The sequence below is a fragment of the Suricata suricatta genome, chromosome 2 (assembly GCF_006229205.1).
Source record: "Suricata suricatta isolate VVHF042 chromosome 2, meerkat_22Aug2017_6uvM2_HiC, whole genome shotgun sequence".
Lineage (NCBI taxonomy): Eukaryota > Metazoa > Chordata > Mammalia > Carnivora > Herpestidae > Suricata > Suricata suricatta.
The window spans coordinates 14615290-14628844 of NC_043701.1; the positions used below are offsets into that span (position 1 = coordinate 14615290).

Genomic DNA, 13555 nt, shown 5'->3' on the forward strand with positions numbered 1-13555 from the left:
GGTCTTTTGACGTCTCTTACCTGTGTATGAGTGATGCTCCCAGGGTTCTCATGTTCATTTCTCTGTGAGAGCCGGCTCTTGAGAAAGAGAAGGCATGTGGGCTTGGGATTCAAGGCAGCCTTATATTGAGATTCCCGCTCCACCTCTCTCTGGGTGATCATGTGATTGATTTAGTTACTTTTTCTTAACTCTCTGATAAATGAGACAGAATGGACCAGACAGCCTCCTAAGACCTCTTCTGTTTACGGTATTCTGTGGTGTCATTTGAAAGTAGGAGAAAAACAAAAAACAAAAAAGAAAAAACATAAGGGGAGCCTGGGTGGCTCAGTTGGTTAAGTGTTCGACTTCAGCGCAGGTCATGATCTCATGGTTTGTGGGTTCGAGCCCCGCATCGGGCTCTGTGCTGACAGCTAGCTCAGAGCCTGGAGCCTGTCTTCGGATTCTGTATCTCCCTCTTCTCTGACCCTCCCCTGCTCATGCTGTCTCTCAAAAACAAATAAAAAGAAAAAAAAGTAGGAGAAAAAATAGCAGCATCTGCTTACACACAGCCGATGTGAAGATGGTGCTCCCATTGATGAATATTTGCAGATATTACCCTGATGGTAGTTCTGGCAATTTCTGGCTCCCAATTAGCTGTTTTACTTCCAACTGTGAATTGTGCATATTCATGGTTGAGTGGATATTTGTTCAATGAATAAATTCTTCCATCTGAAACAAAGCGTATGCAGTATGGCTTTGATTGCCTTGCAACTCACCCAGCTTTTCTTCTCTTTGTAGACGAGCTCTTTCTGGAACAGCACAACCTCTCTTTATCCTCCGTGGAGCTCATGATGAAGAAAAGCACCGTGCATAGCACTGCACCTGTGGCCTTAACAGAACCTGCTCCCGGGTCCCAGCAAAGCCCTTCTCTCCAGGTCACACCTCCATCTGCCACTATTTTTGATACAGTCTTTTTTAACCCAGGAGCACTGACCCAAAGTATGGCAGATCATAGTGTCTTTGTGGCCAATTATGTGTCGATGACGAGCAGCGAGGTGGTCAGAGATGATGATGAAATGGATAACTTTTTGCCGGAAGCCCCTTGGACCACTTCGCGGGCGGTGTCTCCAATACCGCACCTCCCAGTCAGCCTGCCGGTGCTGACTCCATCTTTACCCGTTATTTCTCTACAGGATGAGCAAATGACATCAGCCTGGCAAAACACAGCGCACCAACCAATGGCGTATGCCGAATCCTCCAGTCCTTTCAGTGTGTTTTGGCCAGATTTTTCCACTTCTGAGGGCAACCGGCCAAGTCCCAGTAGGAATTTGGTGCTTTATCCTACTGATGCTGATGGGCACTCAGCAAGCAGGACTTTGCCGGAGATGGTGGCCTCTGGAACAGAGGATGCAGATACGCTTCTTTCTAGCTCCCTGGCGGCACAGCCTCAGCTGTTAGGCAGTGGCATCACGCCACAGGCCTTTCCCTCCTGGGACGAGGTCTCCCCGCCTCCAGGGGATGTCCCGGCCACCAGCACGCACAGGCACCCTGATGTGAACACGGCTCTGAGTCACAGTCTGGAAGAAACCATCTTCCCAAGGGCAGACCCTGCTGCAAGTGTGGCCCAGACAGCCCGTGCTTGTAGTCGCGGCAGCAGAGATTCGGCTCTGTTCTCATCTCTTGCGTTTGTGTCCTTTTCTACTCAACCAGCCGCTGTTTCTTTTAACGTCTTTCTTCCCAGCGATGCCAGGGAAACGTCCGGATTGCCAGGCGAGTCAGTGGTCCCAAGTCCTGTGGACGACACTCATGTCTCCAGCCCGGCGGCGGCGTCCAGACCGTACACGTGGTGTGTGTCATGCGCTGTGGCATCACCTCGGCACATGGTGTCCGCGAGCATCGAGGAGAAGGACCTGGGATCGGGGGATGGTGCCGACACCCCGACCGTGACCGTGCTGGGAGCGAGCAGCATCCTTCCGCCGAGCAGCGGAGTCGTGGACTTCCCTGAATTTGAAGAAGATCCCCAGGACTTTAATACACTTTTCCCCTCCAGACCGGTCGTCCCACTTTCTTCTCCATCCATGGGCGTCTCCGTGACGAGCATTGGCCTGTCGGCCGAGGTGGGGATGTGGAGTGTCAGGACCGCGCAAGTGCATCCTTCCCGCAGCCTCTCTGCGCCAGTGTCACCTGATCCTGCTCCTCTGGGCTCCTCCTCTGTCCCTGGAAGCCCAGGAATGCCATCCAGCGTGACAGCTGCGTTTCCCTCGCTCCTCGGCAGCGTGCCCCTTGAGCCCTCTGTCTCGGGCGCAGCAAACCAAAACACACCGGTGCTTGCTTTCGGAGACCCGCGTCTTTTTATGTCTTCTACTCGGGCACCGGCAGTGGAACCTTCTCTCTTCCTCGACTGGGAGCCTGGCAGCTCTTCTGAACATGCCACTGGCCGCATTTTGGATTCTGCATCCAGTTTTTTCTCAACCCCGGCCCTGGATCCCAGCCGCCCGGTGTCTTCACTTTCAGAAGCACTCGCCTCTCCGTCTTTGGGGATATCCAGTGATGCGTCGGCGTTCATCTCTCAGGCGTTTTCTTCCTTAGTTGAGACACTCGCGTTGTCTGACTCCGTCAGTTTGGAGGCCCCTCCGCTTTCCGTTCCTAATCCCATGAACTCTGAATTTTCGCAGCTCTGGCCAAGTTCAGACCTTCTTTCAAACACACTCGCTTTTCCTCCTGGCTACTCTGAAATGTCCCTGCTCCCCAGCTTCCCTTCGGAGTCTCTCAAGTTCCCTGAGGTGTCCACAGTTTCACTGACCGGTCCCGAAGCTCATCTTACCTCAGTCCTCACTGAAACTACCTCTTATCTTGAGTGGTCACTCATTGCCCATGAATCGGCAGTCACCACCCCGGTGCCCTCCAGTTCAGAGCCCACCCTCGACATTTTGACTGTTGGGACTCACTCCCCATCACCTCTGACTGCTTTTCCTACGACCCTCATTTTAGCAGAATCTTCCCTCTTTCCAACTCCGTCACCTTCCAGCAATGATGTCAGTGCCACGGACGATCACACACCTGTCTTACCCTCTTTCTCCAAAGTCATTCCCAGCACTACCCTCCTGGTCACCGACGTGTCCCCGTCGTCAGCCTCCTCGTTTGTTTCTGAGGCGAGCCCCTCACCTCCTCCTACAGAGCCAATACCTGTGGGCCCATCGTACACACCCACAGACTCATCAGGGCTCGCCCCCACTGACCTGAGCGCACCCCCCACCAGTGCCACCCCTGATGGTACTGTCGGCGGCAGCACCCCGAGCAGCAGAACCACGAGCCGGAATCCCCACGAGAGCAGCTCTGTGCACCCGCCGCCTTCCCTTCATCCCATCCCCACCTCTACTTCCGAGGCCGTGGTTCCTACCCCAGCACTGGTCACCACCAAGGCGCCATATGTGTGTGATATTACAGTTCCCGACGCCTATTTGATCACAACCGGTAAGGCCCTGCCTCAAGGCCCCTCTCTTGGTCAGGGCGCTCTCTCTAAGGTGCTTGCATGGAATGCTATCGAGACACGGCATCGTGGGAAAGAGTGTGGGCTCTGGCCCCAGAGGGTCCTAGGCAGGAACCTCCTCTCCTTCGCCTCATTCCTGTGAGTTCTCTGGACAGTTAATGAGTCTCTCTACACCCTCATTTCCTCAGTCGTTAAACAAGGATGATCACGGCATGTACTCCGTTGGGTCAATGTAAAGATTTAAATGCATCACTGCTTATAAAATACTTCCCCCAGTGCTTGGCACATAAGCAATACCCGCAGAGCACTACATGTTAGTTGATAGCAGCAGTAAGAAAAATAGAAGATTTAAACGAGCCGTAGAAGCATTTGCTAGGATCTTTGTTTTTGGAACTCAAAACCCAGCGCGTGCGTAGTTGGTGTGGTGCAAACAAAAGCCTTCACGTGTGGTTCGAGCAGTTAGTAGGGCATATGTGTAAGGGCACCTGCTGTGATTTCTTCCTAATCTATTATTCTCTTCCTTGAAAGGAGGGGGCCACTTTGCTCTTACATGTTCCTGGAGATGTCATTTGGATCCTGAGAATCCAAGGAGGAAACAGGGCGCGGCTAAATGTCCTCTGGTCTGGGTCACAGACTTTTATCGCTGCCCCTTGTCCGCAGCCCGAGTGACTAGGTGACAAGCGGCCGCTTCCCTCGCAGGTGCCGGCTGCTGCATCCCACGGAGTCGGAGCACATTCGGTGTCCTGTCTGTCCGTGGCCATGTCCATGGCCCCCGTGGCGGGCTCTCCAGCTCTTTCCTCACGAGCACTGACAGGCTGCGCGCTAAGGCTCATGACCTGTTCGTACGCGCCCGAACGTGGTATAGTGTTGATGTGCAGCCTGGCTCTGGCTGTTGATTTTGATAGGGATGGAGCATAGAAGTGAAGAAGAGGGAAGAAGATGGTAGGAGAAGTAGAGGAGGACTCGAGGGGAGTGGACAAGGAAGGAGAGCAGAGGAAGGTGAGGGGGGGAGGGAGGAGATCACGCGGTGAGGCGAGCCGTGTGTCCTTCGCTCATCATGGCGGCGACCCCGTCTCTGAGGCGGTGGGAGCAGCTGAAGCCGTTGCTCTCCTAACCCTCTCTCTCCTCCAAATAAGGAAGTATTTGTGAATTCATGTGACAAATAATTATTGAGCACTCAGCCTGCGTGAGGTTCCCTGAGAAGGTTTAAGGACATCTAGCTGAACGACGTGGTTCTGACCTTCAAGGAGCGTAGATTCTAGTGTGGGGGGAGGCCCGAGCCATGCTTTCTTGGTAGCTGGGATAAGAATGGTTGAAGCAGAGTTCTAGAAGAGTGGCTCTGGGATGATCAGGGAGGGGTTTGGAAGGGTGTGAATTGGACTTACTCAAGAAGGCTGTGGTCTGGAGGGGAGGGAAGCGTCCTCGTGGTGGAGGGTGGGAGCCGCAGGTGGAGAGGTCGGGCAGCCCACGCATGCTGGGCTTGGCTGGGAATCATGCTAGGAAATGAGGCTGGCGCGAGTGGCAACTGTTCGTCTGTGGCGTAGCGGTGGTCCAGATGAGAGAGAAGAGTTTCTCATAGACATGATACTTTTTCTTCCTTTCTGCAGAACTATTTCGCAGTAACTACTAGGGGGTCAGCTACAAGAAGCTCATTAAAAGAACTACTGAAAGCTTCTTTATTTCTTGAATCCCATAACATCTATTGATACTTGCAATGTGTCCTTTTAAATTAAAACAATTTTTTAATGTTTACTTATTTTTGAGAGACAGAGCACGAGTAGAGGAGGGAGAGAGAGGAGAGACCCAGAATCTGAAGCAAGCTCCAGGCTCCAAGCTGTTAGCACAGAGCCCAGCATGGGGCTCAAACTCAACAAACGGCGAGATCATGACCTGACCTGAAGTCAGATTAACTGGCTGAGCAACCCAGGCGGTCCTCAAATTCTTCTACAAAAAATGAGAAACCATTTTATATCTCTAAGAATATGAGATATATATAGCTTGGATTAACTATAGGACATACAGTTAGTGGATTTGGCATCCTTTGTTAGGGATCGTGTATTTTTTAATAGCTTTTGGGGTAAACTTGACCCACTGTAAATGTACACTTCAGCAGTTTTAGTAAATGTGTAGAGTTGTGCACAGGTACCCATGCTGTTGCATTGTGGTTTTTTGTTACATTGTATTAAAATTCAAAAAAATTTTTTTCTAGAGAGAGAAGGAGACAAAGAATCCAAAGCAGGCAGGCTCTGAGTTGTCAGCACAGAGCCCGACACAGGGTTCACTCGACTTCACGAATCATGAGATCATGACCCAAGCTGAAGTCAGACACTTAACTGACTGAGTCACCCAGGGGCCCTACGTTGTCTTTTTATTTTCATTTATTTATTTTTGAGAGGCAGAGAGAGTACATACAAGAGAGGGGATGGGTAGAGAGAGAGACACACACAGAATCTGAAACAGGCTCCAGGCTCTGAGCTGTCAGCACAGAGCCCGATGCAGGGCTCAAACTCATGAACCACGAGATCATGACCTGTGCCGAAGTCAGACACTCAACTGACTGAGCGACCCAGGAGCCCCTACCTTGTATTTTTAAATGGACTATAAATGCTGTCTTCTGTTCTCAGTGGTATCTTTGACCCATAGGAAGGACCACTTCATGTAGAATCTTCATTTAGATTTGGCCTTGGTTTCTTTTTAGGAATTACTTATCAGAGAGGTTTGGGGTGAGTACTTGTCCTCTGAAAAAATTCTTTTTATGGAATTTTGTAATAAAAGTAAGAGCACTCTGTTGATCCTTGGTTCTTGGTGGACTTGTGGGAGAGCACTTGACTGCATGCATCTTCTTTTTTATTTAAAAAATTTTTTTAATTTTTAAAGTTTATTTATTTTTAGAGACAGTGAGCAGGGATGGGGCAGCCAGAGAAGGAGCGCGAGAATCCTAAGCATTGTCAGTACAGAGCCCCATGAGGGGCTCTGAGTCGAAACCAAGAGCCAGATGCTTAACCGACTGTGCCACCCAGGTGCCTCTGACTGCGTGTATTTTTTAAGGGGTGAGGCTATGCTTCCCACCCAGCACCTGTCTGACCCTGGCCACCTCGTTCGCCTCTCTTGGCCCAAATTAGATATTTGGAGACACGGTAAGGTACTTGTTGCCGACGATCCTTTTCTCCCAAAGACTCTTATCCTCATAACCTGATGTTATAATTTTAGGTCTTACCCAGATTAACTAGAGAGGGTGGAGGTGATCTTGGTGGGCCGTGTGGACTATCAGAGGAACACTTGGATGGTCTTCCCGAGTGATACCTTTAGATGGGGCTACGTACAATGTGTGCTTCCTCGTGTCCTCTTTCGGGATTATCTGCCACTGGTTTTCCATTCTGTCTCCACCTTCCCTAAGTTTAGCTTTTGAGATCTTGCCTCCCTCCTTCTCGCCCTTCCTCTTTCCTTCCCTGTCTCCATTCCTCTATTCCTCTGTCCCTCCCTTCCTTCTTCCTTTCCCTCGCTTTTCCTTCCCACTCATTTTTGTCTTTCCATTTAAAATCTGTGTGCAGTCTAGTTCCGGAGCCCATGTAGGCCAGGCCGTTGCTGTGACCCAGCAAGGTAGTCAGGGTGTCCGGGTTTGTTCTCCTGGACTGATGAGCTAAAGAAGGCCCTCCCTGCTTTTACTGTCAAAGTTGCTGATCAGTAGAGAAAACAATCAAATGTAACTTAAACTTAAGAGACAGCATGATTCTGTCTCTAGTTTTAAAAACTAAGAAAAGGGAAGAGGAAAACGGAATCATAATTTCAAATGTATTTAGATTCCACATTATGAGAAGTTAATGGAAGAGGAAAGAAAACTTGGAGAAGGGAATGGGGAGCAGAACATGTTTGCCAAACCCCCGAGAAAGAGGCTTACTTATTACTTAGAAATTCTAAAAATAGAATTTCTTAGATGTGAAAGGAGGATTGAATATAGCTAGATTGTGTTATAAGAAATATTTTACTTCTTACATAAAATTTTAATACATGGGAATTGTGAACCTCTTTTCCTCCCCATTATTAGTGGTGAAGACCCTTCCCTTCCTGCGTTGAAAAGCTGGGGAAGGAGACCTCATTTTATAGAGGAAGAGGTCATCTAGTTTTGTTGAGTAACATCTTAAGGCCTTTAAAAATATTCCTGTCGAGCATTTTAAAAACTCTGTGTTTTACCATTAGGGACATAGCCAAGAGGAAAACCTACTGTTTGCCCAGTTGAAAATGAGAACTCCGTGTTCTTTGTTCCCCCGTGGGACCCCAGGCACTGACCCCTGGGGCAGAGGCCGTGGAGAGATTTCGTGGCATGTTGCACATGGTTTACTGGTACTGGCGAGATCCACTGCTGTTCTCTGTGCTTCCCTAGGCTGGACCTTATTTTAAAAAATGACTTTGGGCGCTGCTGTCACAGTTGGCACAGCACGGGCTCTGCCATGGGGACCAGAAGTTTCAAGCCCATGGTGTTCATAATGGAACTGGTGTTGGAGTGCCTGGGTGGCTCAGTTGGTTAAGCGTCCGACTTCAGCTCAGGTCATGATCTCACAGTTCGTGAGTTCGAGCCCCCACATCGGGCTTTGTGCTGACAGCTCAGAGCCTGGAGCCTGCTTCGGATTCTGTGTCTCCCTCTCTCTCTGCCCCTCCCCGCTCCCTCTCTGTCTTTGTCTCAAAAATAAATAAGCATGAAAAAAAATAAAACAAGAATCTGATGTGCCTTCGGTGGTTGGCTTTGCCTTGCAGTGCTGGCCCGGAGAGCCGTGCAGGAGTACATCATCACATCCATCAAGGAGGTGTTGAGGATCCACTTCAACCGTGCAGTAGAGCTCAAGGTGGGTCCCTGCTGTGCCGGAGCCCAGGTGCAAGGCACATCTCCGTCCCAGCATGCACTTTCCTCTGCTCCCTCCTCCTGCTGGTGGACACCAGCTCATCCTCTGGATAGCCGTTCAAACGTCACTTCACTGGGGAAGCCCCGATCCCACAGGAGGCCAGGTTTAGTCCACTGGAGAGATGTGTGGGCAGGATTGGAAGAAAAAATCTCTAAGACCAGAGCTGGACATGATGATGTGATGCTTTTGTGTCCCTTGATTTACATCAAAGAACTTGGATTCGAATTTGAATTAGATTTTAGAGTGAGTGCATATGCATATATCTGTACGATGAGGTAGAAATAGATTTCCATACGTTTTCCAGTGGACCCTGTGCTCATACCTCCTCTCCTGTGCGAGGTCAGAGAGCTACGCCACAGACCTGCACCATGGAGGACACAGCCACGAGCCATGAGCCCCGAGCCACATATGGTTCCTGAGCACATGAAATTTGGGCTTGTCTGAATCAAGGTGCGCTGTCAGCCCAAAGTTTACACAGAATTTCAAAGGCGAATGAAAAAAAGAAATGGAAACTATCTCACCAATAATTTTTCACATTGACCACATGTTGAAACGTCATTTCAAATATATTGGGTTCAGTAAAATTAATTTCACCTGTTCTTTTTATGTTGTTTAATGTGGCTACTAGAAATTTTAAAATTGCATTTGTGGCTCATGGATTTCTTTTGGCCAGCACTGCTCAGCAGAATAAGGCTCCTTTATATGTGGATTAAATGCAACAACTTTGACTTTAACCCTGTTAAATACAACTTGGAATTCTCTGTAACTCATTATTCAGGTCATATGATTGGCTCTTCTTTCTCGCTGTCTTTGCTCTTAGAGGTTTATGCTGTTTTTGAGAAGGATCGGCAGCTCTGTAAAAGGGATAACTAAAATAAAATTGTGATGATCTATACTCCTCCCCCTTCACTCAAAGCTCCCCATTTATTTTTCACCTTACTCTATTATTTTTCTACTTTGCGCACCTTCTTTTGAGTGCTCTCAGATTTGATAATTACTGTCTTTTGTATTTTTAAATTTTCATAGGTTTATGAGCTCTTTGCTGACTTCACTTTCCTGGTAACATCCGGGCCTTTCGTTTACACGGCAATATCAGTCATAAATGTACTTATCAACAGTAAACTTGTACGTGACCAAACTCCTTTAATCCTGGCCGTGAAACCTTCCTTCCTTGTGCCAGACTCCAGGTTCCAAGTGCAGACGGGTGAGAAAACTGGGCATGGTTGTTTTGATTTGTCCATAAAATGTCCTTTTATTTTTTATGTTTTTAAAATATTATGGGAGGATTAAAAGATTTTATTAAAAATTTGAATGAAAAAACACCTTGTAATTATGGAAAGTTTCCAGCAGATGCAGAAGTACACAGAATAGTTGAATGAACCGCCCCCCACCCGTATTCATCATAAGGGCTTCAGCAAATTTCAACTTCTGAGTCAGTCTTGTTTCATCTGTGTGCCCTCCTCTCCCATTATTTTGATATGGTATCATGTCATCTCCCTCATAAGTATTTCACCCCATGCTTCTCAGAGATGAAGGCCTTTAAAAAATTTTTTCTGGGGCGCCGGGTGGCTCAGTCAGTTAAGTGTCTGACTTTGGTGCAGGTCATGATCTCTTGGTTCATGGGTTTAAGCCCCGCATTGGGCTCTGTGCTGGCAGCTCAGAGTCCACAGCCTGCTTCGGATTCTGTGTCTCTGTCTCTCCCTGCTCCTCTCCCACTCATACTTTGTCTGTCTGTCTGTCTGTCTCTCTTTCTGTCAAAAATAAACATTAAAAAATTTTTTAAAAAAGTTTTATTATATTTTTAAGTAAGCTCCGTGCCAAATGTGGGGCTTGAACTCACAACCCTGAGATCAAGAGTTGCATCTACCAATGAGCCGTCCAGGAGCCCTAAGACATGAGGACTGTTAAATAAACTCAAACACACACATCCACGCTTGAAAAATTATCGGTGTTTTCCCAGATTTGTTCATTTGTCCCCCACAGTGTTTATTTTTGAGGAGTTGAGTGTTATGAAGCAATACCAGGTATCCTGTCATTTCACCTGTAACCATGTCAAATTTCACATTTCACATTTAGAATGTTTCAGTCAGTCGCATCTTTTGATGCTCATATTGTTATCTTTTTCCATTTTAAAGTGATGTGAGCCCCCTTTGCATCATATGTATTCCCTTGGTGCAGAGGCGGCTTTCTACATTTCCGTGCTACGATCCCCGTCAGTAAGCCCTCTTGGTACTCCCTCCTGTGCAGTCGGTGCGTTAGTTGAGCTAGGCAGTGTTTTTCCTGTCCTCATGCCTCGTTACTAAAACATCGCCTGGTTCGTGGGCCTGTGATTGCTTTCCTTCTCTCAGTACTTCAGTTTGTGCCTCAGAGTGTGGACACCGGCTTCTGCAACTTCACCCAGCGCATCGAGAAGGGCCTGATGATAGCTCTGTCGGAAGTGAGCAGACACCACCCGGGGCCCCACAACCTCACCGTGCAGGTGAGAATGGCACGGGATGCGGAACAGGGTGCTTATTCTTTGAAGACAAGCTAGTTTCACATGTTTCATTTAGGCCACAATTAACTCTTACTCATTCCCTCCCTTAGAAGAAGAGGGTCCGTTCACATGAATCAAGGTCGCTCTCTTTCCAGGGCCCAGAGTTCACGTGCATGAATAGGCTAAGCAAACTGAAGATTGCGGAGTAACAGGATAACTAAAGAGCTCAGATGTGGTGAGCTAGAGAGAGATGAGCATGTGTGAGAAATTCTGGAATGTTCTAAGAAGGAACGGTTTCAATCTGAGTACCCCGTGTGGGGGAAATGCCCAAAAACGCTAGTGTTTCACGTTGTAGGATACCACAAAATGCAGTGCTTTTTATTCTCTAAAAACAGAGACGATAGCCATGAATTAAAGAACAGTCATTGGGGGCCCCTGGGTGGTTTGGTCAGTTAAGCAGCCGACTTTGGCTCAGGCCGTGATCGGGTGGTTCATGAGTTGTAGCCATTCGTCAGGCTCTGTGCTGACAGCTCAGAGCCTGGAGCCTGCTTCGGATTCTGTCTCTCCCTCTCGCTCTCTGCGCCTTCCCCACTCAGTCTGTCTGTCTGTCTCTCTCTCTCTCTCAAAAATAAACAAACAGTAAAAAAAAAAAAAAAAAAAAGGAACAGGCTTTGGTATGTATTGTATGGAAATTGCTGATTTTTTTTTTTGTTTTTTAAATTTAAAATTTTTATTTATTTATTTTTTTTTACTTTATAAAGTTTCATATTTTTTTAACATATGCAATTATTTTCCATCATTTACAATACAGTAGTTGCAATGACACTCAAAACAGAAAAGCTGATGTTTTTATATTGGTATTTTTCTCCATATTCTTTGTTCTCTCTATGACTTATATATTTTTTAAAAATTTATCTGTTTATTTTGAGAGAGAGAGAGAGTGGGAGACGGAGAGAGACAGAAAATCCCTAAGCAGGCTCCACACTGTCAGCGCAGAGCCTGATGCAGGGCTCGAAGTCACAAACCGTGAGATCATGACCTGAGCTGAAGTCAGACGCTTAATCGACTGAGCCACCCAGGCACCCCTCTACAATTTATATTAAATAGGTTTTGGTGTACCTGGATCTACTTATCTTTTCTTATATATCCTATCTCTTTTTAGAATTCCCAATTTTTACAGATTCTCTAAACTTTGTCCCCTGAAGTCCTTAATTTCATCTTCAGCTGCATCTGTCATATTTGTCTGTCTACTGAATTTTCTTTCAGCCATCTTTTTTTGTTTTGTTTTTTTTTTTGTTCTTTGCTCCTTTTTCATTGTGGCTTCTCCTGCAAAGATGCAGGATTATCTTGAATGAAGATGTACTGTCACCTGGAAAAGTCTCTGAGGACATTAGTGAGAATTTGGTCCTTTGCGTTTGCGCTCCTAGTTTGCCGTGAATGTTTGGAGACCGTGGGTTGGTGGCCGTCAGGAGTGGAGAAGCAGGTTGTTCGTTTTGGCGGCTCTCCCCTTGCGCTGTGGCGTCTGTGTCTGTACCCGCCCTGCCTCCTAATGGGAGAATTCATGGAGCACCGGGTTGGGACAGAGTATGCCAGCGCAGACGGTGGGGTGGACTGGGACCCCGCCCCCCAGGATTCCTGGGGATGGGTCGCTTCAGTGTAATTTTCACAGCAGATCTGCTGCTTTCTTCATTTTCTTTCCTTCTCTGTCTCTGGTGTGCACGGGGGTTAGCACGGCCTCTGCCCACCTTCTTGTTAGGGCCCAAACCCACAGTCTGTAAGCTTGCACCGACGGGGAGATCCTTTCTGCGCAGGGAGCAGTATTTCTGGCTGGTCAGGGTGAAGATGTGGCTGCTGTGTGGCAGGCAGAAAGGAAGGAAGAGGGAGAAAGTCAGGTCGACCCGTTGGCACACAGGCTTCGATCAGTCGTACTGATTGTCTCCTCCAGGACCTCCCCTGCAGCGCGCTCCTGGGCCAGTGGTTCTCGGCTCCTGCCCTCCAGGCTTGCGTGTGATTTGGGCCTCCGCTCCCTCCGTCCTGGTTTATATCATTATGATCCCATCCTCTCTCCATCTTCCAGAAATTTGACAGAATCTCTTGATTTTCCTCCATTCCCAGAGCTGTTGTGGATTTACTCCCCTTTGTTCAGCTTTCTTGTTATTTCAGTGGGATTTGCGGTGGGAGGCAGAGGGAGGGACTCTGAATACTTGTGTGCAGTTCACCACTTAATGTAAAAAACATTTTCAGTAAACAGAATTTTAAGTATCGCAGATGGGAACCGGATGGTGAAGCCAGTTCTTTCCTTTGAAAACATTACCTCCTTTAAAAAAAAAAAAAGAAAAAGAGAAAGAAAATCAGTGAGAGAAATGGTGAGGGAGAAATCGCAGGCTGTTAGCCGAATGTTTTGCTTCCTTTTGGAAGCTTATCCCACCTTCCTTCTTTCAGATCCTGAATATCACCATGGGTGCCTCGCGGCCGGCTCCGCGGCGGGGCCCCGTGAATGTCGTCTTCGCGGTCAGGGGCCCGCAGGGGTTTCTGAACGGGACGGAAGTGAGCCAGCTGCTCAGGAACCTGAGCGTGGTGGAGTTCAGTTTCTACCTGGGGTACCCAGTGCTCCAGATCGCTGAACGTGAGTACTGCTGTCACAAGAAGCCCTCGGGAGGTGACCCCGGGTCTTTTCATTGCTGGACCTCTTTTTTTTTTTTTTTTTTTTTT

General features: G+C 47.9%; 1 protein-coding gene across 1 annotated transcript in view; it reads left to right on the forward strand.

Annotated features, from left to right (window-relative positions):
- Positions 1 to 722: 722 nt before the first annotated feature.
- Positions 723 to 13555, forward strand: part of KIAA1549 (KIAA1549 ortholog) — an 85512-nt gene continuing 72679 nt past the window's right edge. Inside the window, exons 1-5 of the mRNA XM_029917923.1 lie at positions 723 to 3453; positions 8222 to 8310; positions 9394 to 9571; positions 10716 to 10846; positions 13286 to 13469. Of these exons, the coding sequence (XP_029773783.1) occupies positions 723 to 3453; positions 8222 to 8310; positions 9394 to 9571; positions 10716 to 10846; positions 13286 to 13469 (3313 nt within the window). The remainder of the gene's footprint in view (positions 3454 to 8221; positions 8311 to 9393; positions 9572 to 10715; positions 10847 to 13285; positions 13470 to 13555) is intronic.